Below are 26,394 nucleotides of genomic sequence, written 5' to 3'. Positions count from 1 at the left end.
GTTATGGCTGCTGAAATGCAGAGAGGCAAAACCGAAAAACTTTAGCTGGTCAAGCTTGAAAATGCCTTCATAGAGAGTCTGAAACATTGCTGTGAATATTTTGTGAATAAATCCATTTTTTCGTTTGGAGTGCCGCTTCCTCGATGCCTATTTTCCATATGTCAAATCCATATGCTCCCTATCTTTTTTGAGCACAATATCCCTGACCCTGGACACCAGGAATTTAGCCAGGATGCCCTAAGTCTAGCACCGGGTGGGTGAACTTGTGCAGGGACATAAGAGTTCAATTCAAAAGAATTCAAAGAAAATTTCTCGTCCAAACGTCTCCAGAATCCATTTCTGAATAAATGTAACCAAGTCTCTATTATAGTCACCTTCAAGAAATCGGGTTAAGGGAATATTATATTTGCGAGATCTCTTTTCTATATCTAGATATAGAAAACTTTTTTTCACAGCCTGTTTTATCTCCTTGGGAAACTTGTCCTCAACATTACTAATTCCGCCATTAGCTTCCCCAATTTTGTCTCTAATCTTATGCACCTCATGTTTGAGTACCTTGATTTCTGCCTTGATGTGGCTTGTTTGATCGTAGATCATTTTAATTTCTTTGTTACAATTATTAACAGCCCATTATATTTATTTGAAAGATGGCTCCTTCTAATCCTGGGCTGCATCACTACCAATGCACAAGCATTAAATAGAAGTTTCACTTCCCGCATCAACGGATTAGTCAGATTACCTGTCGCTCCTATTAACATCTCCCATGAATTTAGTATTGCCACTTTTACACGCCATCAGCTGGAAGTTAACTTTGGGAGAGTGAAGATATTTCTCCATTTTATTAGCATCAGAAAATCGACATCACTCAGTTTGTTTATACCTATGATGAGAGGGACACAGATCTTTTTGATCGCTCTTTGTGCCTTAGTCGTCTTAACGGTAGATTTAATGCAATAAATTAAAGAAATTGGGTGAAATAGTTCAAACACAGGGCAGACATGGCTCAGGCTATAGTTAAAACAGGATAGCAGTATTTTAAGCACAGTCCCATATACGCCACTATCGACACTAGCCACCATCCGGGAACTCCACATCAAATATATTCAGATTTGGGCAGGCATATGGGCGTTAAATTTAAAAAAAATGCAGGAATGTACGGATTTAGATTTAAAGAGGCTCTGTCACCAGATTATAAGTGCCCTATCTCCTACATAATATGATCGGCGCTGTAATGTAGATAACAACAGTGGTTTTTATTTTGAAAAATGATCATTTTTTAGGAAGTTATGAGCAGTTTTAGATTTATGCTAATGACTTTCTTAATAGACAACTGGGCGTGTTTTTACTTTTTACCAACTGGGCGTTGTATAGAGAAGTGTATGATGCTGACCAATTAGTGACCAATCAGAGTCATACACTTCTCATTGTTCCAATGCACAATCACACTGTAACAATGGGCTGGAACAATGAGAAGTGTATGACGCTAATTGGTCACTGATTGATCAGCGTCATACACTCCTGTACAACGAACAGTTGGCTATTAAGAAAGTCATTAGCATAAATCTAAAATTGCTCAAAAATGATAGGTTTTTCAAAATAAAAACCACTGTTATCTACATTACAGCGCTGATCACATTATGTAGGAGATAGGGCACTTATAATCTGGTGACAGAGCACAGTGGAAAGCATATATCTTACCAAAGATGGTAGCGGTGAACAAACAATTGTGGATAGTCCCTTAAAATGTTCTACTGGTTTTTGTTTCCTTGGATTCATCAAATGCGTACTGCTTGGAACTTTATGGGATATCACCCCCCCCCCCCCTCTGGGTCCTAAGAAGCAGAAGCACAGGTTGATGTAGCGTGTCTGTCAATCCCACTGTGCAGTACAGCTATTAGAAGCCACAGCGGACCTCACTCCTCTATCGGGGAGTTGCTCAGCAATGTTACTGGCAGCCTCTCAGCAGTATAGAACGTGGACAGACTCAAGGAGGGGAGTAAAAACGGGGGCGAAACTCCTACTCCGCTCACAAGACCACCCCCACTACAGTGGACCTTAATGTGCCCTCACAATGTTAGACAAACATGGGAGATTAGGTAATTGAGTTTTTTACCGATATGCACAAGTGGCTATAGAAAAAAGTTCTATTGTCTCTCATTGATTACAATTACAAACACGTGTTCTATAATTATTATTTTTCATCTTTTTATTTTATAGATAATGTTTTTAGACAGTTGGAACGATGTGGTTTCTTTAATGAGGCAATCAAGACAGACCTCTGTTTCCTTACTGTCCATGATGCTGTTCTGCATGTACAGAGGCAGAAAAAGAGCTGCAGTAGCCATAGGGTACTGGACATGGTAAGCTGAAGTAAGATCAGCCAAAGGGATTTTTTCGTTGTTAAAGTTACAAATCTACAATTACAGCTATCAATTAGATGCTAGAGTAAAATATATGACACACTGTCAAATGTAATGTAAAAGCCAATAAGAATAAAAGTGCATTTCTAGCACAGGTCTAGGAGATCTCTTGGTGAACTGTGTGACAGTGATAATGAATTACAAACTATAACATACAACAAGTTAATACAATACATTATTCAATATACAGTATTATTAATTCATTGCCGTTCTCCACATGGCTTTACTAAGCAATTAATGGTGGAAAAAAAGCTAAAAGTGTGTCATTTTTTTTAGGACTGGAAAATGGTTGTATGTGTAAGTTTTTCTGTTACATTTACTAAAGTTTTTTCAAATTTTATTTTTAAGACATCACATATACAAGAGCCCAGCCAGCTAGTGGAAATGATTGATTTAAAAGAACTGAAGCCTTTACAACCCCTGCAGAATCAGCAGGAAGAGGTAAGATAACCAGGTTTCTGTATATTTTACAGCAGATAGCTGTAAAAAAATAAATCTAATAGGTTAGTCATAATTATTATAACAAAGCTGCCTATACTGAAACACTTCTTGAAATACTTCCTAAAAGCTAACATGAAATTACAATGTAGTAGCAAAATAAGTTTTTCTGTGTTAGGTTTGTAAATTTTCTTCTAAGAATTGAAGATTTTTTTTCAGCTAATAACAGGTTTATGCTCCTTTAAATGTAAAGAGGGAGTTACTTACATATAGATGGCCGCTACAGCGGTCAGATGCGCCGTTCCGTCCCGTTATCAGCACCAGTCACGTAATGACATCAGCTCCGACTCTTCATTAGTAGTCCGTGTTAACGACCACATTTCTGTCCTAAAAAAGCCCCCAGTGGTCGGCGAGCCAAACCATGATGTGGCCAAATACATCTTCCTGCTTGCAAGCGGCAAGGTGTAGAGGAGAAGAGGGAGTGGTACGGGCTGCGTGTGATGTAATTGAGCCGCCCATTTGAATCCGTTCTTAAAGAAGAACGGAGTGCCACCATCACGTGACTGGCACTGATAACAGTGGAACGGGGCAGAATGGTGCATCTAAACGTCGAAGTGGTGATCTATATGTAAGTAACTCTCTCTTTACATTTAAAGAGGTTTTACGATACAAAAATAAAAAAAATATTAATTTGAGATCCCTGTTAGGTATAGTGTAAGAGTTCTACCCAGCTTTTTTTTTGATGCGCTCAATTTGTCCTTTGTTTACTTCTGATACTTCGTGGACCCACTGGGCCGTACCGCCTTGGCGGTATGGCAGCTGGTCAACAGGGCGCAGGTCAGAGTCTATAGGTCAGAGTCTATAGTTCATATAGGGTACCTGTGGCAGCTCGGACAGTAGCAAGGCAGGCTTGGCTGGGACTAGGCAGCAGGTAGACGTCAGGCGTGGAGTAGCAGGACAGGCGTGGTATACAGCACAGCACGGCAACAGCTCAGCACGGCACTAGATCAGAATACAGGTTACAGGATACGGGAACCGGGAACACTGGGAGCAGGAAACACTAGGGGAGCATTTGCAAGACAAACTTAGGATACGACAACAACGCTCAGGCATGGGAGGATGGACCTGGAACCTTCTTATAGCCCAGGGTGCTCTGGGAGCAATCAGCTCAATCTCCCATATGCGTGCGCTCTGGCTTCAGTCTGGACTGAGCTCGCGAGCGCACTCTGGTGGTCACAGTGGAACAGGACGGCCGTATGTGCAGACAACTCTGGAGAGAAGGGCGTCGACTGGATGGAAAAAGTTTGTAGTCAGCGACCACGGACGTTACAACCACTAATCTAGAATCTATTAAACCAGCATGTTAAGGATCTGCCAGGCACAGCTTCTGTATCCACGCCCATAGGTAATCAGTCTGCACCTGCTTCTATGTCTGTGAGACTGACTCCATCTTCCACCACTCAGGATGGCAGGCTTAGGAGTGGGAGAGCCTATCACAGCCTGGCCAGACGGCGCTAGCTCCCGCCCTCTGTCTATTTATACCTGCCTTTCCTGTTCCTCCTTGCTTGTGATTCTTCTCTGTTGGTTTCCTGGCCCTGCTGCAGCTTCTTGAACTACTTGTCCCTGCTTCGTATTGACCCTGGCTTACTGACTACTCTTCTGCTCTGCGTTTGGTACCTCGTACACTCCTGGTTTGACTCGGCTTGTTCACTACTCTCCTGCTCTGTGTTTGGCACCTCGTACTCTCCTGGTTTGACTCGGCTCGTTTACTACTCTTGTTGCTCACGGTGTTGCCATGGGCAACTGCCCCGTTTCCCTTTGTTCTGTGTTTCCTTGTCTGGTTGTCTGTCGTGCACTTATTGAGTGTAGGGACCGTCGCCCAGTTGTACCCCGTCGCCTAGGGCGGGTCGTTGCAAGTAGGCAGGGACTGAGTGGCGGGTAGATTAAGGCTCACTTGTCTGTTTCCCTATCCCTGTCATTACACAGCATGCCCAGAGTTGTATGTATTCAGGAGATCCCCCACCCTCCATCCTCTGATTGACAGATCTCTTTATGTCCATGCCCATTAGGAGAAAGGTGTTAACCAGAGACTGGAATGCATCAGACTCTGGACTCGCTGCCTATACAGAAGCTCTATGTGAGTGCAAGTTAAAGAGGCTCTGTCACCAGATTTTGCAACCCCTATCTGCTATTGCAGCAGATAGGCGCTGCAATGTAGATTACAGTAACGTTTTTATTTTTAAAAAACGAGCATTTTTGGCCAAGTTATGACCATTTTTGTAGTTATGCAAATGAGGCTTGCAAAAGTAAAAGTAAAAGTCTGCACTGCCAGAAGCTGGGCGTTCTGAAGAGAAGTGGATGATACTTCTCATCAGAACGCCCAGCTAGTAAAAGTATTAAAAACGCCCTGATGTACGCACATAATACACGCCCACTTGGACTTTTACTTTTAAACACACCCACTTGGACTTTTGCAAGCCTCATTTGCATAACTACAAAAATGGTCATAACTTGGCCAAAAATGCTCGTTTTTTAAAAATAAAAACGTTACTGTAATCTACATTGCAGCGCCGATCTGCTGCAATAGCAGATAGGGGTTGCAAAATCTGGTGACAGAGCCTCTTTAAGTTATTCTGAGGCTAACTATTGACCCGTAAATCATAGACGCTCGATCTTGGTTGCATTCGTTTCAGCGCCTGGCAGCCAGTATAGAAGCACTGTCTTTGACTTCTCTGGATGTTTCTGAGGTTAGCTATTAAACCGTAAGTCATAGACGCTCGATCTTGGTTGCCCTGTGAAAGGGCTGCATGTATCAGTCTATTTAAGTTATGTACAGTATATTGCAATTATATGATCCATAACATTAAAATTGACAGTTGGTGAACCTATGCATTTATATTAAGGAATTTGCATTTACAGAATGGAGATGGCTATCTGTGTCATGCCCGAATGTTTGTGTGTGTATAGAGATTGTTGATAGTAGCCAACAGTGTCTGATGCTAGCAAACAGAAGCAGAAGCTCTGTATTGGCTGCTCTGTGTACTCTAGCATTATTTTTTAGAACTCTGCCTTGTGCCATTCCTCCTATTATTCCTTCTGGAAATGTATGTATGATTAAATTGACAACTGGGTATTACCATTCCCCTCTTCAGGAAGGTGTGTCCCTACACTGTTTGATACTATCAGCATTGATTGGATAGTATCAGACTGTGTAATAACAAGCCCCATTTTAATGGGGAATGGTTAGGTTTAGTTGTCAATTTATTCATACATTACTAGGAGGAATAACAGAGGATCAACACAATGCAGAGATCTATGTAAGTTTCTCCAGAATCATTATTTCCTGGGGAATACAAGTATTTACTACTAAAACATACAATACATGTCAACAGAGCTGAAAGGTTCCCATTGTACAGAAATCCAATAAAGAGGTATAACGATGCTGGTTCTTGGTTCTGGAATTTAATAAGCGAGGCAATTACAAAGTTCACAGTAATAGTTAGTAGTAATGCAAAATACTGCAAAGAGTTGTAGTGCAGTAAACAGGAAAAAGGAACAGCCTGGGTTGGTGCAGGATAACCTGGGGTGCAGAGTCTAAAGAATCCCCTGGTCTTTACCCTAAATCCCCGTTGGAACTGTGGATTTTGCTTGATCTGCATTTCCAGGTCGCGGTCCCCAAGATAGTCCCCAGGCTGCAGATGAAGGAGTACAACAAAGGGGGATCCACAGGGCTCAGACATATGCAGAATTCGATACACAGAAGATAGAGATCAGCCATGGTCAGATGTACAATAGGCAGGGTTCGGTACATAGGAGATAGGACTATGCCGTAGTCAAACGTATGCAGAGTTTGGTACACAGGAGATCTATAGTAGTTAAAGCAAAGTGAAGTTGGATTACTGGCATTCCAGAATAATCAGGCTCAGGAAGTACAAAGCTGTGGGTAAATATAGGGCAACAACCACTATGATTGGACACAGAGGAGGTGCAATCCATAACCAATCACCAAGAGCGACAAACACACGGCTAGAACAAAACTAGAAGAAGAAAGTCTATCTGTAGAAGAGAGTTCAAATCCTTACAAGAGGATTTTTAATGATGAAGTTGATTTATTGGTTATTATTTCTATAAAACAACTAAACAAAAAAATCCGTAGTCATCCATATACTGTATAACTGTACTGTATAACTAAAGGGTTTTCTGGGACTAATATAATAATAGCCTATCTTTAGAATAGGCCATCAATGTTTAATAAGTGGGGGTAGGGACTTCCGGTTCCGGCATGTAGAGATGCACGCCTGAGAGCGCTCCTGCCTCCGTTCCACATTTCTCCCTGTCAGACCGTACTTACGTTCTCTGGGGAAGCACAGATCACCCAGCCATCTTCCGGGCGCAGTACCCGATCGACCGGTGAGTGCATGGACAGATTTGTCTCAGTAATGGGGAAATCCAAGACGCAAAGCAAATCAGGCCGCGTGGCTGAACAACCGCCCAATATGACGGACGGGCCTGACCCGCCTAGTGTCTTGCCTGAACATTCGGAGCTCAGCTCCTCACAAGTACGGGGCATAGGCGACACATCCTGTGTAATTGATTACAAGCAACTGGCGATACAGGTGGCACAGTTAATTACCCCGGATTTGCAGGAATCTCTATCTAAAACGATAGAAACCTCATTGTCACACCTGCATACCTCGGTGACACAGCATGAGGAACGTCTAGATAAGCTGGAAACGGTGATTCAGGATATGGATTCTGGACTTGAGGAGGTACAACAACTCGTACGAGATACCCGGTTGGAGAACAAGAAATTGTGGGAGCGGGTAGAAGATCTAGAGAACCGCTCTCGGCGGAACAATCTGCGCATCGTCGGCTTACCAGAATCGGTGCCAGCTAAAGATCTGAGACGTCTATGTGAGCTGGATCTGCCGGCATCTTTGGGCATACACCATCCATGCAGGGTGGAAAGAGCACATAGAATTGGAGCTGATCTGCGTGCGGCAAAGTCGGATAACCGTAGTGATGTGAATACAATGAGAGATCGCCCGAAGCAAGTAATTGTAAAGTACCTAGATTACTCTGACAAGATGTCTGTGCTCAAATCCTTCAAGAACAGAAAAGATGGATTGGATTACAAAGGCCATCGTATCCTCATCTTTGGAGACTTCTCGGCGGAAGTTACTAAGAAAAGGCGAGCATTCTCTCAAATTTGCTCAGATTTGTACAAACGCCAGATGAAATTCGCTTTACTGTACCCCGCGGTTTTAAAAGTTTTTCAATCGGATGGGTCATTCGAATCGTTCCAGTCTCCGGAAGAGGCCATTGCAAGCTTGAAGCCCTCAACTTCGAAGGATTCCCCTACGCCCCCTCTTCGCTCAGCTCCGGGATTTCGGAGGCAGAGCGTAGAAGACAGCCGGTACATTACTACAATTCCGCCATCTTCTCCGAAGCCTCAGCGGGTGGGTCGTCTGGTTTCAGCTGATACCTGACAAGATTTCGATGGCCAACACGGACGGACAGAGCCGTTCTTTATTCACCGATGATTGCCTGTTTTGACTCAGCTTTTATATTACCTGCCAGATCAAGTGAGAAGGGTCTGGATGGTGGTTCTTCACTTCTTCTGAGCCTTGTCGATTTGGAAGATGTGGTATGGACATACTAACTGTTTCATGTTGTTCTTTATTCAGCTACCCCAGTTGATTCTACTTAGGAAGGGGGGAATGGAAGGCTACTGAATGTAATTGCTTTATGATACATAACCTAGTTGCTTTTTTGGTAATGTATTTCTGTGTGTCGGAAATAAGCGAAGTCTTAATGCACCAATGGGTGGGAGATAAGGTATTAATCCACACCTCCAGTGCGGGGATTGTTTTATTGTTTCTAGTTAAACGATTGATCTGGCAGTTTATGTTGTGGGAATCGATGCTCAGGGGCATCTATATCCGTACCGTATATTTAATTGCTCTTATATGAGAATTATATCCTGGAACGTCAAAGGACTAAGGTCTCCATATAAACGCATGATGGTACTGCGTCACCTGAAGCGTTTGCGTGCAGACATAGCACTCTTACAAGAAACGCATTTGGCAGAGGCAGATTTCTTTAGGATGAAAAGGTTATGGGTAGGCCAAGTGTTCGGATCCCCGGCTGTCGATTCGAAAGCTGGAGTTCTTATTCTTATACACCAAAAGTTTTCCTCAACAGTGTCACAGGTGTCTAGAGACTCGGAAGGTCGCTGGATAAATGTGTTACTTACTGGCTCCACAGAACAAATCAGTCTGTACAATGTCTATGGCCCAAACACACGTAGCTCATCCTTTTTTCATAATTTAAGCACTACAATTGGAGCAGATCGACATCCGCATAAAATTTTAGGTGACCTAAATGTCATTTTACACCCGAGTGAAGATAGGACCACCACAGCTCAGGGGGGGAGAGCCCCCTTGATCACAACCGAAACGATATTAAAAAAATTCCTTACAGCCACTGATTTGACGGATATCTGGAGACTTCAAAACCCAGACGGTAGGGAATATTCCCATTATTCACATCCACACCAATCCTGGTCTCGCATTGACTATATGTTAGCATCTCCACTTTTATTGCACTGAATGCGAGGATGTGCAATTGAGCAGATGCTTATCTCGGATCATTCCCCTGTAGTATTGGAAGTACATGATTGCTTCCCCCACGGTACTGATTACTTATGGAGATTTCCGTCAAATCTGGCTACGGAGGAATCCTTCCAAATCAAACTTAAAGGGAATGTGTTGCCAGAAAAACATGTTTTTTTTTAAAAATTAAACATTTAGTGTGTGGGTGATTAAACATTGTTCAAATTTTTTTTATTTTTTTCACGAGTCAGGAAATAGTCAGGAAATATTATAAATTAATTCTAATTTATAATACTACCCATTTTTGGTCACTAGATGGAGCTATTCCCAAAATTGCAGCATTGCAACATTGGGTTAAAAGCCCTCGCTCTAGTGAGCTCTCAGCATCCCCCCCTCCTTTATCCTGGCTAGTGCCGGGATAAACGAGGGGTTTGAACGGTGTAACCTCCTACACTGTGTGTCGCCATTTTTTGAGCTAACACACAGTGTAGTAGGTTTACATACAGTAGTAAACACACACAAACACGAACATACATTGAAATCTCTTACCTGCTCCTGCCGCCGCGGCTCCCTCCGGCCCGTCCGCTCCGTTTGCTGCCGCTGGTCCAAGTGCACAAATCCGGAAGCCGCGACCGGAAGTAGTAATATTACTGTCCGGCCGCGACTTCCGGTCCACAGGAAAATGGCGCCGGACGGCGCCAATTTCGAATTGGACTGTGTGGGAGCGGCGCATGCGCAGTTCCCACACAGACGCCGTACACTGAAGTCAATGGGACGGGAGCCGTTCGCAGTCCCTATGGGACTGTGGCTGCCGTATTCCATGTCTGTATGTGTCGTTAATCGACACAGACAGAAATGGAACAAAAAATGGCAGCCCCCATAGGGAAGAAAAAGTGTAAAAATAAGAAAAAGTAAAACACAAACACACAAATGAATATAAACGTTTTTAATAAAGCACTAACATCTTTAACATATAAAAAAATAATTTGTGATGACACTGTTCCTTTAAAGGATGGTGGCAGGAGTTTGAATTGACAAATGGAGCTCATGCAGATAACACTCAGCTTTATTGGGATACAGCGAAGGTAGTCATGCGGGGTTACATTATGGCATATGTCGCTAATTTTAAGAAAGTTACTAAGCAAAAAATTGAGACTTACAGTACAACTCTCAGGACATCTTACACTCTTTTCCAGAATTCGCCTTCTCCAGTTAATAGAGAATCCTGGAAAAAAGCCAAAAGCAATTACGAGCTATGGTTAGATAAGGGTGAGAAATTGAAGTGCTCGGCCTTAGAGGCGAAATTGTTTCGATTTGGCAACAAGGCAGGCAGTTTTCTGGCCAGGCTCTCAAAAGGTCCATGGTCACACTCTGTTATCGCTAGGTTAAAGGATCAATTGGGGCAGATGCAGAATCACCCCAAACAGATCAATTCCATTTTGAGGGATTTTTATGCCACTTTATATGCTAGTCGCCAGAGCACATCTGGGGCGACTCCTCTTTCTTTAGAGTCCCTAAATTTGCCTGTTCTTACCGAGGAAGAGAAGGTCTTGTTAGATTCCCCAATTACGGAAGATGAGCTCAAATCTGCGATCAATTCCTTGAAACTCAATAAAGCGCCAGGCCCCGATGGGTATACTGGGGAATATTTCAAAGCTCTGAGGGATCAAATGGCTCCATGTTTGCTTCAACTATATAATGGCTACCTGTCCGGACAGCCGATTCCACCAGCCTCTAATGTCGCATATATAAAGGTTTTGCCGAAACAGGATAAGGACCCTGCTCTAGCATCATCGTACCGACCAATCTCGTTAATTAATTTGGACCTGAAGTTGATGTCTAAAATAATGGCAGATAGACTAGCCTTCATTCTCCCCAGATTAATTTCCCCTAGCCAGGTGGGCTTCGTCAAGGGCCGCTCAGCAGTGTCAAACATACGGAAGATTCTGAGTGTTCTAGACGACGTAAATCTTAATACTCCTGCTCATCCATCTCCAGCGATCCTTACCGTGGATGCCGAAAAAGCTTTTGATATGGTGGACTGGGGATGGTTGGGTAGGACTCTAGATTCCATGCATATAGTGGGCCCTTTTCGCACATACTTGTCCGCACTTTACACAGAACCGTCAGCACGGGTATACACTCCTGGTTTCCTGTCATCCCCTATTCCTCTATTTAAGGGCACCAGACAAGGTTGCCCACTTTCTCCTCTTATTTTTAACATTGCCCTTGAACCTTTTATTAGGACATTAGAGGCTGATGGGGATATTCATGGTATAGCGGTAGGCTCGGCAGTAGTTAAGGCGTCATATTTTGCAGATGATGTATTGGTCTTTTTATCAGACCCGCCTAGGGACCTTCCTCGGGTTTTTGACCTACTGAGGGCTTTCGAGGCCTCTTCCGGGTTTAAGGTGAATGTGGCGAAGTGTGAACTCCTAGATTTGTCCCGTACACGAACCTCACGTAACTGGTCCACTCTAAACATCCCGGTGACCATCGCCAAAAGTTCAATCAAATATCTGGGAATCCATATAGGCCGTACCCCAGATTCTATATATACTCTCAACTACCCTCCCCTGTTGTCTAAATTGGTTAATGAATTAACGAGGTGGCGCAGCTTGCCATTATCTTTTATGGGAAAATGTCATTTACTTAAGATGATAAGCTTTCCCAGATTGCTGTACCCGATGCAGACTATACCCCTTCTTCTTAGACACACTGATATTTTGAAACTTAATGCAGCCTTTACTTCCTTTATTTGGTCTCAAAAACGACCAAGGATAGCGCTGAGGAAGCTTATGTCACCCAAAGACCAGGGGGGCCTTAATTTCCCGGACCTCCGTAGGTACAATTTAGCATGACTGGCTCGCCACGGGATAGACTGGTTGCAGCAATCTAACTTTTATTCCAACTATTCCCTAGAAGCAGGAGTGGTGTACCCGCTGCAGTTGTCATCGTTACTGCATACTGCTTTTGGTATAATTCCTGACAATGTGAGACGCCGCATATTATTACGAGATACAATAATGGCATGGAAGTCCCTTAGGTCTTCATTTGGGCTTTCTCAGCGTCTATCCCCACACATGAATCTATGGGGACACCCGGGTTTCACGCAGGGGAGAGAAAACTCTGATTTTCGGCATTGGCGTGCTTTGGGCATCACAACACTCAGGTACATTCTGCACCCTTCTGAAAATCGTGTAAGGAGCTTTCAGGAATTGGTAGATACTTTTAATGTCCCTTTGCATCATCATTTAGCTTACTGTCAGTTACGCTCTTTTATACGCTCCCTAAGTCGAGATGTGACACAGGCGTGTTTGGAAAACACCATTGTTTCTATGATTGAATCTCCTCCAGCTAAAACCTCCTTATCACTTCTGTATAAAACATTTCGGGACCAACAGGGGAGGTCTACGGCAGCGCTTCTGTTTAAAGCATGGAACAGAGAGTTCCCGGTCTCAGAATTATCTCAACAAATTTTGGAAGGGTGGTTAAAAGTGAGAAAACCAGTAGTAAATGAGCAATGGCGTGAGACACATTTTAAGTTTATACATCGCGCTATCTATGGTTTCAATATTCCCCCACATCCAAATGCGCCAGATAGATTGGAGGCTTGCCCAAGATGTGCCACTCCCAAAACCGATCTTCTGCATGGATTATGGAAGTGTCCCAAACTCGTTCCGTATTGGACCGAGATAGTGCAATTTATAAAGGATACTTGGGAAATCTCACTTACCCTGGACCCACTATCTCTGCTGTTCCATGTCTTTCCCGATCTCCCTTGTGTACCACAAGCCCTTCATGTATTTTTGCTGATTGCTAAAAGATGCTTATTGGCACAATGGCTTACGCCCCTTATACCTCCACTTACAGATCTAATGTACCAGATGAAGAAGGGTATACATATGGATAAGTTAGACATAGAGCATACACCGGAAGCTAAAGCTTCCAAATTTTTCCAGAAATGGAAGACCTTTATCTGCAAGCATTATCAACAAAGCGAGATTGTGGAATTGATGGCACCATTTCATTACACGTCCTGGTATTTGACAAGAGCGGTTGCGGGGACGCTAGGTAACTTGGGGCCTCAGTGAAGGTCTATTGCAAGGAGGGGGGGTACACAAAGCTTGACCATGTAGATATATATGATTATTAGATCTGATGTCCAAATGTCGTATATTGGTTTCTATTGAAGATTAATTGAAAACTGATGGTGGGGGGGGGGGGGGTTACGTTTGATTGCTTAGTTACTTTGGTCTAATGTTATGTGTAACAACAAGTACCTCAATGTACATCGGTGATACTGCGTATGTTGCAGAATATTGTATTCTCTGTCATATCTTATGCAATATGTTGCTGTTATTGTACATCTCCTTTTCTCATAGATCAATTTTGATATATAATATTTGATTTTCTTTTTTTTGTAATGTTATAAAACTCAATAAAATTTGTTTAAAAATAAAAATAAGTGGGGGTCTAAGCCCCGGGACCTGCGTCTATCAGCACAATAAATGGGCGCGTGTGCTTCATTGTTTACATGGGCACAATAGCTTTTCTATACAGACGACTGTGCCTTGTACTGCCTCTTATTCCATGGCCCCTTTATTCTGCTGATCAGCGGAGGTCCAGGGTATCGGACCCCACTAAAGTCCCAGGAAACCCCTTTATGTTTTGCCACATTTTAACTTAAAGGGAGTCCGTCATGATGTTTGGCCCCCCACACCACTAACACCGCTAGAAAGGACTATAGGATACAAGACTTATCATACCTGTGTTAGCAATAATACTGCAAGCAACTCTAAGAAAATAAAGTTTTAATCCCCACACGCAGTAGATTGATGAGATGTGAAGTGTTCAGCTTCTCCACTGTAAACCCTCTCATCTGGTGTTAGTGGTGGTGGGGGGGCAAAAGTTCCGATAGACACCCTTTAAGTAATGGGAGCCCTTATTGGCTTACATTTGCTGCTTCTCACATACAGTTAACTTATGACTAGTTTATATACATTAAACTATATACTGCAGTATCTGACTTTATCCTTCTTACACTACAGAAATACGATGATGCTAAAGACAGCAAACTCTCCAACCCATACCCGAACACTATGAGCTAACAGGGACTTTCACAAACACTCAAAGGACCAACGTGAAATGAATCCACATACAGTAGCAATGCAAATCAACAGTTACCTCACTGGAGAGTTCCAGCAACTGGAACAACAAAAAGACATTTAAAAACACTGGTTTTCATCCATTCGAAAAGGAGCTCCTCAAGGATGGGACATATTTACAATGTGACGATAAAGTACAGATGATGAACTTACTGCAAATTCATAGTATTTCTGTTTGTTTTTTCATTCCATTTAACAATCTTTTAACCCAAAAGACAATTCCTTCACTCTTACTATTTTCATTATAGCACGGGTTTTCACCATTTCTTTCTAGTGTTGGGTGATTATTTTCTTTTTTAAATTATTTTCTTTTTGTCTCACAGCAATTCAAGAGCCATAACTATATATTTTTACATCAGTCTAATGTTATGGGGGCTTGTCTTTTTTTGAGGTACATTTGACTTTATATTTACATATGACTTTTTATTCATGTTTTTGGGAGGCATGATGGAAAATACTGGCATTCTTTTAAGGATACGTGTAAATAAGAGATTACAGTATGTCTCATTCTAAAACATGTTGTAAAGGAAAAAATTTATTTTTCTTGTTTTTATTATTTTTCTATAAACTTTTTTTTTAGTTTCTCTATTAAACTCGAACATCTAATCTCCTGATCTCTACAATAATACAGCGCAATAGGTTCTCGTGCATGGCAACCCTCTGTCTTTAAAACTACTTAGGTGCTGTGGTCACTTTTGACCATGCCATATAAGGTGTTAAACGGCTGGGATTGGAGTTACCTTTGATCCCAGCTGTTAGAGCACCCACAAGTGATGGCGTCGAAAAAAAGTAGAAGCACAGCATGCTTTTCTGATGTAGTTGACAACCAAAGAAAAAATGTTACAACTCTCATGGCGGGGGGCTTTTTAATGTGCATTAGGTGTCGAGGTTTCACATTATATAAATACAAATATAGGAAGCCAAGTTTATGCAGGGTCCTTTTAGCATCCTATCGGAAAATGTTATCTTATATATGAAACTAATTATTCCTGATGATTTTCAATTATTTTCAGAATTAAAGAAAATGCTTAGTAAAGAGAGTGTGTCTTTCCTGCGAATGAAACCACTCCACCCTGCACACATATAAAAAAAATCACTTGCCTATTAATCTGCAACAGCACTAGTGACTAGCTAACATCTTCCTACGCATAATTCAGAGGTTGGAAGTGCTAGTGGCACAAGTGTAATACATGCTGTTCCGCACAAGAGCCTGGAAATGCAGCGTGGTCACCTCTGGGGGCAGGGACCTGTTGCTAGACAGCAGACCAATTAAAATGTCCATGTCTAGGGAGGAAAAGCATCATTAACAAGGTGTTTAAAAAGGCCTACAATGAGCCGCAGCCAAAAAGTAGCGCAAAACCGATTTCTTAAGGCCAGCGAGGAAGCCTAGGATGACAGAAAAGAGCGCCGCTATTAAATGAAAACAGTCATTCCATACATGAAAATATTTCAAGTGAAAACTTGTATTATTGTTATGTAAATACAAGTTGACATAAATGCTTATGCTATGTTCACATCTGTGGCATGGAGGCTCTGTTGAAGAGTCCGTCATATTTGACCAGAAAAATAGCGCTGCATCGAGAGCTATTTTTTCTGTCAAAACGATGGACACCTCTACAGAACTTGATGGCCCCAATCTAAGTCAATGGGATCCATTGTGTGCCAGTTATAATGGCCGTGTGACAGATCCGACAGTGTGTTGTGGTTTTCTTTATAAATAGAAATCATAACCTTAGTGTGAACAGAGCCTAATTATTTAATGTTTCATATGTATTTATTAAAGTTAAAAAAAGTAAATACAGACAAACCAAGGGGTGAACAGACCCTGACTACAAATTGCGCTTACAATATATAAATCATTGAAGAAAAAAAACCGAGATAAGGAAATGCAGATTAAGTTAGACAGGAAGACATTTATGGGTTCATATGCAAATATATTGCTATGATCAGTAAACTAAAAACCAGAGGCCCACCAGACTAGATACATGGGGGAAGTCAAAATGGGAAAGGGACAACAGTTCGAATAGGATAATGGTAAGAAGGGAGAGAACAAAACAGGATAACAAATGGGGGGATGGGAAGATGGTCAAATGGTCCCCCACCAAACGTGTCTAACTCAAGGGCACAGTTCCACAAGAAAGAACTCTGAGTCCATATATGTAACTCAGATCCTTGGCAAGTAATTCCTCCATCCACATTATTCCGCTCAGCTCCAATGCCCACTCATATAAAGTGGGGGTAACTGGTGACCTCCAGTGGGGGGGGGGGGATTCCTGCATGAGCCGCAGACAAAAAGAAGCGCATGACCAATTTCTTTATTCCAGCTATGGAGCCTGGGATGGTAGATAAGAGCGTTACTTTCGTGGATTTTAAAAATTCAATCCCAGCAATATCAGATCGGGGAGCAGTCCCACCATTTGTGGAACATCATACCTCTTTTAGACAGACATCACCAACACATGTCCGAAACCCCTGGAACAAAGAAGTGCAGCACGACAGGGCACCTATACCAGTGCAAGATTATATTGTAGTTTCTCTCCTGAACCCTGTAGGCTACGAACCTATCGCATGCTCTATAGTTATCCTGGGAACTGAGAGGCTCGCACAACTTAACAGCCCACATAGCTAAAAATTATTTAACCCCTTTTCGAACAGCCGACGTAGATTAACATGCTGCAGCGCTGGTCCATGTGCCTGCAGGCCGTTAATTTACGTGTGCTCCTAACCAAGCACACAGGCTTTCCCCGGAGCCCAGCAACTCTCAGTACTGGCTGCTACCAGCAGCCTTAGTACTGAGGGAAGACATCGGGTGGGATCACAGCCGTTATCCCCGCCGATTAACCCCCTAAATGCGGCGGTCAATAGCAACCACCACATTTAAGGAGTTACAAAAAAATTGGCACCCCGATTTTCTTTATAAATAGAAATCGGTGGCGCACTTGCTATGGCACCTCCGGGTCTGCCATCTACGGAAGGTGATTAGGTCCCACCAGAGGCATAACCTAATACGCTGCCTATCAATGTCAAACTGACAGGTATGATACCATGCAATACATAAGTATTGCAGGGCATTATAACAACGATCTAACAGTTGGATCTTCAAGTCCCTAGTGGGACTAAAAAAAAAAAAAAAAGTGAAAAAAAGTTTAAAAAAATGTACAAACATAAAAAAGTAAGAGTTCCAAGTAAAAATCGCTAATTTTCCCTTATAAATTCCTTTATTATTAGAAAAGAATAAATAAACTATGCATAATTGGTATCACCGCATCTGTAACGGCCTGAACTATAAAAATAGAATGATATTTGTCCCGCACGGTGAACTGCGTAAAAAAAAAAATGAAAAAACTATGCCAGAATCACTATTTTTAGTCACTTCAGCTCCTAAAAAAATGTAGTAAATAGGGATCAAAAAGTTGCATGTACCCAAAAATGGTACCAATAAAAACTTCAGTTTGTTCCGCAAAAAACAAGCCCTAGCACAGCTTTCTTGATGGAAAAATAAGTTATGACTCTTAGAATATGGCAACACAAAAACAAACAATTTTTTTTAAAACCAAGATTTTATCGTGCTAACACCGTAAAACATAAAAAAAAACTATATACATATGGTATCGCCGTAATCGCATCGACCCACAGAATAAATTAAATATGTCATTTATAGTGCACGGTGAACGCCGTAAAAAAAGAATAAAAAACAATAGAAGTTTTCACTGCCTAACGCTACTAAATTCAGCAAAAAATCTGTATGATCAAAATGCTCACTATACCCCTAGATAAATTCTTTTAGGGCTGTAGTTTCCCAAATGAGGTCACCTTTGGGGAGTTTCCATTGTTTTGGTCCATCAGGGGCTTTGCAAATGCGACATGGCACCCGAAAACCAATCCAGCAAACTTGAGCTCCAAAACCCAAATGACACTCCTGCCCTTCTGAGCCCTGCCCGAACAGCCGCTTATTACCACATGTGGGGTATTGCCGTAATCAGAAATTGCTTTTCAAATGCTGTGGTGCTTTTTTTCTTTATGCCTTGTAAAAATTCATAATTTCTATGTTTTATTGGAAAAAAATTAGATTTTAATTTTCACGGAGTTCAGCAAAAACCTGTGGGGTCAAAATGCTCACTATGCCCCTCGATAAATTTCTTGAGGGGTGTAGTTTGCCAAATGGTGTATTTTTGGGGGTGTTTCCACTGTTTTAGTACCACAAGATCTTTTCAAACCTGTCATGGTGTCTAAAATATATTCTAATATAAAGGAGGCCACAAAATCCTCTATTGTGCTCCTTTGCTTCAGTCCATTAGCACACTAGGGCCACATGTGGGATATTTCTAAAAACTGCAGAATCTGGCCAATAAATTTTGAGTTGTGTTTCTCTGGTAAGACCTTCAGTATTACAGAAAAAAATGGATTAAAATGGATTTTCTATAGGAAAAAATTAAATTTATACATTTCACCTCCACTTTGCTTTAATTTCTGTGAAACACCTAAAGGGTTAAGAAACTTTCTAAATGCGGTTTTGAATACTTTGAGGGGTGCAGTTTTTAAAATTGGGTAACTTACGGGGGTTTATAATATATAAGGCCCTTAAAGCCACTTCAGAACTGAACTGGTCCAACAAAAAAAAATAGGTTTAGGAAATTTTCTTGAAAATGTGAGAAATTGCTAACTAAGTTCTAAGCCTTGTAACATCCTGAAAATAGAAAAGGATGTTCAAAAAACAATGCAGACATAAAGTAGACATATGGGAAATGTAAACTAGTAACTATTTGTTGTGGTAAAACTATCTGTTTTCACAAGCAGATACATATAAATTTAAAATATTGCAAATTTTTTCACATTTTCAAGTAAAAACTGAAGTTATCGACCACATTTTTTCACTAACATAAAGTACAATATGTCAAGAGAAAACAATCTCAGAATCGCTGGGATAGTTAACCCCTTCCCGACATTTGTCGTATCCATACGCCAAAGTCGGGTAGGGGAAGTATGGAGCGGGCTCACGGAGTGAACCCGCTCCATACGATGCCGGTGTTGGCTGTATGTTACAGCCGACACTTCAGAGTAACGAGCGGCATAGCGCTCGAGTGCGATCCCGCTAGTTTAACTCGTTAAATGCCGCGGTCAATAGCGACCGCAGCATTTAAATCGTTAGAAAGCGGGGGGGGCGACCTCGTCTAACAGCTCATCACGCTCCCCGCAACGCATTCGCGGGGGGCAATGGTTGCTATGGCTGCCTGGGGGCCTAATGAAGTCCCCCAGGTTCGCCATCTTTGTGCACCTATTAAGCACTGCCTCCAATCAGTCCAGAATGCTGCTGGACTATAAAAAGGGCTCTGCCCTCTCGATCTTTGCCTGATCGTTGTTGTATACCTAAAGTTTGTCTTGCAAATGATCTCCCAGTGTTTTCCAGTTCCCAGTGTTACCCGTTCCTGCTGCCTGTACCCTGTGCTACCATGCGTCTGTGCCGTCTAGAGTTGAAGTTGAGCTGTCTCTTCCGCTGCATCTGCTGTGTTACACCCACCGGGTGTTTGTCTGCTGCCAGAGCCTTATCTCAAGCCTGAATCACCGCTACTGTCTACATTGCCACAGGTACCCTTTCTGGACTATAGACATTGTATTGTACCTGGTTGGCCAGCTGCCTATCCGCTACGCGGTATGGCCCAGTGGGTCCACACCCCGCACCGTGACAATCATCTAGGGATTTCACTTTCTATTCACCAAGACACAGATCCTTTTCAAGGATAGATCTATTTTTAGTGGATAAGTGGATCCTTCAGACTGTCATAACAAATAACACTTTCCTGCTTAATATTCCCAAATATAGGTACTCTCTCACTTAAAGGATTATTTTCTTTGAAATGTAACCCTAGATTTGGACCCTTTTGTTATTTGGAATGCCCATAAGGCAGTTATAAGAGGGCTTATGATTCAACAAGGTACCCCATTAAAAAAAATTAGATGACTTAGAAACCGTGTTAAACCTATTATGTTGTTTGGAGGCCCAATTACAGCGAGATGATTTGAAGACTTTACATGAGACTCTTATGTCCCTGGGACTCAAGCTGACAGGGCTTCTCCTTGATAAATATGAATACAAAAAAATTACCTACCTGTGTACGTCATACTATTCTTCCTACAATAAGGCTAGAAAGTTGATGACACGCAGAATTAAAACAAAAACAATGGAAAACGAAAATATCACATTTGACAGCACCAGGTACAAATTCAAAAATCTCCAACCCGCAGGATACAGCTAATAGTTTTAGCTAATTTTATTCAAGGCGTTACTATTTAACCCCTTAAGGACACAGCCTGTTTTGGCCTTCAGGACACAGCCAATTTTTTCAAATCTAACGTGTTTCACTTTATGTGGTAATAACTTCGGAATGCTTTTACCTATCCAAGCGATTCTGAGATTGTTTTCTCGTTACACATTGGACTTTATGTTACTGGCAAAATTTGCTCGATACATTAAGTATTTAACTGTGAAAAACACCAAAATTTAGCAAAAATTAGCATTTTTCAAAATTTATATGAATCTGCTTGTAAGACGGATAGTAATAACACACAAAATTGTTGCTAATTAACATCACCCATTAGTTTACTTTGGATTGGCATTGTTTTTTGAACATCCTTTTATTTTTCTATGACATCACAAGGCTTAGAACTTTAGCAGCAATTTCTCACATTTTCAAGAAAATTTCAAAAGGCTATTTTTACAGGGAACAGTTCAGTTGTGAAGTGGATTTTAGGGCCTTATATATTAGAAACCCTCGATAATGTAACGACGGGGGTAGGGAAACGAACAAGTGAGCCCTAATCTACCCGCCACTCTGTCCCTGCCTACTTGCAACGACCCGCCCTAGGCGACGGGGTACAACAGGGCGGCGGTCCCTACGCTCAGTAAGTGCACGAGACAAACATACAAGGGAATACAAAGCAAAGGTAAAGGGGCAGTTGCCCACGGCAACACCGTGAGCAACTAGAGTGGTGAACGAGCCAAGTCAAACCAGGAGAGCACGAGGTACCAAACGCAGAGCAGGAGAGTAGTCAGTAAGCCAGGGTCAGATGGAGCAGGATCAAATAGTAGGAGCTGTAGCTGGGCCAGGAAATCACACGGAAAGAATCACAAGCAAGGAGGAACAGGAAAGGCAGGTATAAATAGACAGAGGGCGGGAGCTAGCTGAGTCTGGCCAGGCTGCGATAGGCTCTCCCACTCCTAAGCCTGCCAGCCTGAGTGGTGGAAGATGTAGTCAGTCTCAGAGACATAGACTCAGGTGAAGACTGATTATCTATGGGCGTTAACCCCGAAGCTGTGCCTGGCAGATCCTTTACAGTACCCCCCCTTTTATGAGGGGCCACCGGACCCTTTCTAAGTGGACCTGGTTTATTGGGGAAACGAAGGTGGAACTTCCTGACCAATACCCCAGCGTGAACATCCCGGGCGGGTACCCAAGTCCTCTCCTAAGGCCCGTATCCTCTCCAATGGACCAGGTACTGGAGGGAGCCTTGGACCATCTTGCTGTCCACAATCTTGGCCACCTCGAATTCCACCCCCTCAGGGGTGAGAACGGGAACAGGAGGTTTCCTCGAGGGAGCCAAGGACGTGGAGCAGCGTTTAAGGAGGGAGGCATGAAACACGTCGTGTATACGAAAAGATGGGGGTAACTCCAGCCGGAAGGAGACAGGATTGAGGACTTCAATGACCTTATACGGCCCAATAAACCGGGGAGCAAACTTCTTGGACGGGACCTTAAGACGCAAGTTCCTAGACGATAACCACACCAGATCCCCGACAATAAACAAGGGGTTAGCAGAACGTTTTCTATCAGCCTGAGTTTTTTGTACGCTCTGGGACGCCTCTAGGTTCTTCTGAACCTGGGCCCAGACTGTGCACAGTTCCCGATGAACGACCTCTACCTCGGGATTGTTGGAACTACCAGGTGAAACGGAGGAGAACCGTGGATTAAACCCAAAATTACAGAAAAAGGGGGAGACCCCTGACGAGTTACTGACCCGGTTATTAAGGGAAAATTCAGCGAGGGGAATGAATGAGACCCAATCATATTGACAGTCAGAGATAAAACACCTTAAATATTATTCTAGAGATTGATTAGTCCTCTCCGTTTGGCCATTGGTTTCAGGATGGAAGGCAGAGGAGAAGGACAGATCTCCAACTTTTTACAGAAGGCTCTCCAAAACAAAGAAACAAATTGTACCCCTGTCCGAAACAATATTGACAGGGACCCCATGGAGACGCAGGATGTGTTTGACAAACAAGGTAGCTAACGTCTTGGCGTTGGGTAGTTTCTTGAGGGGCACAAAGTGGCACATCTTACTGAAGCGGTCTACTACCACCCACACCACCGACTTGCCTTGGGATGGAGGCAAATCGGTGATAAAATCCATGGAGATATGTGTCCAGGGTCTCTGGGGAATGGGCAACGAACGTAGTAAGCCTGCTGGTCGGGACCTGGGAGTTTTGGACCTAGCACAAACCTCACAAGCGGCGACGTAGGCCTTAACGTCTTTAGGCAACCCAGGCCACCAATAGTTTCTGGCAATGAGGTGTTTGGTACCCAGGATGCCTGGATGACCAGATAGTGCGGAGTCATGATTTTCCCTAAGTACCCTTAGCCGGTATTGCAGGGGAACAAACAGCTTGTCCTCAGGAAGGTTCCCGGGAGCTGAACCTTGATCAGCCGCAATTTCAGAGACTAAATCAGAATCAATAGAAGAAATGATTATACCGGGAGGCAAAATACAAGCAGGATCTTCCTCCGAAGGAGGGCTGGCCATGAAGCTACGCGACAGTGCATCGGCCTTAATATTTTTAGACCCAGCCCTATAGGTAACCAAAAAGTTGAATCTGGTAAAAAATAGCGCCCATCGAGCTTGTCTCGGGTTTAGCCTCCGGGCAGATTCTAGGAAAACCAGATTCTTGTGGTCGGTAAGGACCGTTACCTGGTGCCTAGCCCCCTCCAGGAAGTGGCGCCACTCTTCAAATGCCCATTTAATGGCTAAGAGTTCGCGGTTGCCAATATCATAGTTACTCTCAGTGGGCGAAAACTTCCTGGAGAAGTAGGCACAGGGGCGGAGATGGGTGAGGGACCTGGTACCCTGGGACAAGACAGCCCCCACTCCCACCTCGGATGCGTCAACTTCCACGATAAATGGCTCCATTTGGTTGGGCTGAACCAGCACCGGGGCCGAGATAAAGCACTTCTTAAGGACCTCAAAAGCCTGGACAGCCTCAGGAGGCCAGTGGAGGAGATCAGCACCTTTGCGAGTGAGGTCCGTAAGAGGCTTAGCGATGACCGAGAAGTTAGCAATAAATCTCCTGTAATAATTAGCGAACCCCAAAAAACACTAACGCCTTCAGGGAGGCAGGTTGGACCCATTCCGCCACAGCCTGAACCTTGGCGGGGTCCATGCGGAATTCATGAGGAGTGAGGATTTGACCCAAAAATGGTATCTCCTGTACCCCAAACACACATTTTTCGGTTTTTGCAAACAGTTTGTTTTCCCGAAGGACCTGGAGCACCTTCCTGACATGCTCAATGTGGGAGGACCAGTCCTTGGAAAACACCAGTATGTCATCAAGGTACACTACAAGAAATATCCCCAGGTAATCTCTCAAAATCTCATTTATGAAATTCTGGAAGACCGCCGGAGCATTAAACAACCCAAAGGGCATGACGAGGTATTCGAAATGACCTTCGGGCGTGTTAAACGCAGTCTTCCACTCATCCCCCTCTTTGATGCGGATAAGGTTATACGCCCCCCGTAGATCAAACTTAGAGAACCATTGGGCCCCCTGAACCTGATTAAAGAGATCAGGAATCAAAGGAAGGGGATACTGGTTCCTTACAGTGACCTTATTCAGGTTACGGTAGTCAATGCATGGCCTAAGACCACCATCCTTCTTCCCTACGAAGAAGAAGCCAGCACCTACCGGAGAAGTAGAGGGGCGAATGTAACCCTTGACCAGGCATTCCTGGATATACTCTCTCATGGCTTCACGTTCGGGACAAGAGAGATTAAATATCCTACCCTTAGGAAGCTTAGCTCCTGGTGCCAATTCATATTCTCTATGAGGAGGTAACACTTCGGAGGCCTCCTTAGAGAAAACATCAGCGAAGTCCTGAACAAACTCAGGTAGCGTGTTCACCTCCTCAGGGGGAGAAATAGAATTAACAGAAAAACATGACGTCAAACATTCATTACCCCATTTGGTAAGATCCCCAGTATTCCAGTCAAACGTGGGATTATGCAACTGCAACCAGGGAAGGCCTAAAACCAAATCGGACGATAATCCCTGCATCAACAGTACAGAGCACTGCTCCAAATGCATGGAGCCAACAAGGAGTTCAAAAACAGGGGTATGCTGTGTAAAATAACCATTAGCAAGAGGAGTGGAGTCGATACCCACTACCGGGACAGGTTTAAGCAAATCAATCAAAGGCATAGCAAGAGACCTAGCAAATTCCACAGACATGATATTAGCAGAGGACCCTGAATCCACGAAGGCACTGCCGGTAGCAGACCTACCACCAAAAGAGACCTGAAAGGGAAGCAAGATCTTATTATGTTTCATATTTACGGGAAATACCTGTGCACCCAAGTGACCTCCCCGATGATCACTTAGGCGTGGAAGATCTCCGGCTGCATTCTTACGCTTAGGACAGTTGTTCACTTGATGCTTGTCATCCCCACAGTAGAAGCAGAGACCATTTTTCCTGCGGAAATCTCTACGTTGTTGGGGGAACACGGAGGCCCCGAGTTGCATAGGTACCTCTGAGTCTTCCGGGGAGGAACGAAGCAACGGAACCTCGGAAGGTATCATGGGGGAGTCGGAGAAAACACATAAACGTTCACGTTGTCGTTCCCTGAGACGTCGGTCAAGTCGTACCGCTAAAGCCATAACCTGGTCTAGGGAGTCAGAAGAGGGATAGCTAACTAGCATTCGACAGACCCAACCTAAACTGGCACCTTAAGGCAGGGTCATTCCACCAAGAAGCTACGCACCACTTCCTAAAGTCAGAACAATACTCCTCAACAGGTCTCTTACCCTGACGTAAGGTCACCAGCTGACTCTCGGCAAAGGCAGTCCTGTCAGTCTCGTCATAAATGAGTCCGAGAGCAGAAAAGAAACGATCAACGGAGGAAAGTTCAGGGGCGTCAGGAGCCAAGGAGAAGGCCCACTCTTGGGGCCCTTCCTGGAGCCGGGACATAATTATACCCACCCGCTGGTTCTCAGAACCTGAGGAATGAGGCTTTAAACGAAAGTAAAGCCTACAACTCTCCCGAAAGGAGAGAAAAGCCCCCCGGTCCCCTGAGAACCGGTCGGGCAACTTGAGGTGGGGTTCAAGAGGTGAGGTGAGGGGGACTGAATAAATAGCTCTTGCTCTTTTTGGAAGTGCTGCCTCTGTCCATTCTTTGTCTGCTTGATATCCAGGACCGCGGACCAGGTCTTATTGAGGCGTGCACCCACTTGCAGTCCAGTGCTGTGGAATCTTTTCGTTTTGCAGTTTAAATAATAGACCCTGGTGGTCATGTGGTGTGATGTGGGCCAATCCGTGCCGGTCATCCCGGCGCTTGTGCGTGACCTCAGGGGGAAGCGCGAGATCCCCAGCGTCGGGCATCATCGCCAAACAGCGCATGCGCGAATCCCAGGACGCGTCACCAGGGAGACAGCGCATGCGCATAGAGCGATAACTGACGGCCGACGGAAGAGGTCCGCATCCCTCATCACTG

At 43.5% G+C, this 26,394-nt stretch overlaps 1 protein-coding gene across 1 annotated transcript in view; it reads left to right on the top strand.

The window, feature by feature from the left end:
• LOC142750410 (pendrin-like) overlaps positions 1–8,347 on the top strand; it is a 110,165-nt gene extending 101,818 nt beyond the window's left edge. Inside the window, exons 18-20 of the mRNA XM_075859412.1 lie at positions 2,218–2,360; positions 2,769–2,861; positions 7,199–8,347. Of these exons, the coding sequence (XP_075715527.1) occupies positions 2,218–2,360; positions 2,769–2,861; positions 7,199–8,347 (1,385 nt within the window). The remainder of the gene's footprint in view (positions 1–2,217; positions 2,361–2,768; positions 2,862–7,198) is intronic.
• The last annotated feature ends 18,047 nt before the right edge of the window (positions 8,348–26,394 follow it).

This window comes from Rhinoderma darwinii, chromosome 3 (assembly GCF_050947455.1).
Source record: "Rhinoderma darwinii isolate aRhiDar2 chromosome 3, aRhiDar2.hap1, whole genome shotgun sequence".
NCBI lineage: Eukaryota > Metazoa > Chordata > Amphibia > Anura > Rhinodermatidae > Rhinoderma > Rhinoderma darwinii.
The sequence above is the reverse complement of the archived record's forward strand: the minus strand, read 5'-3'. Positions and strand labels throughout refer to the sequence as shown.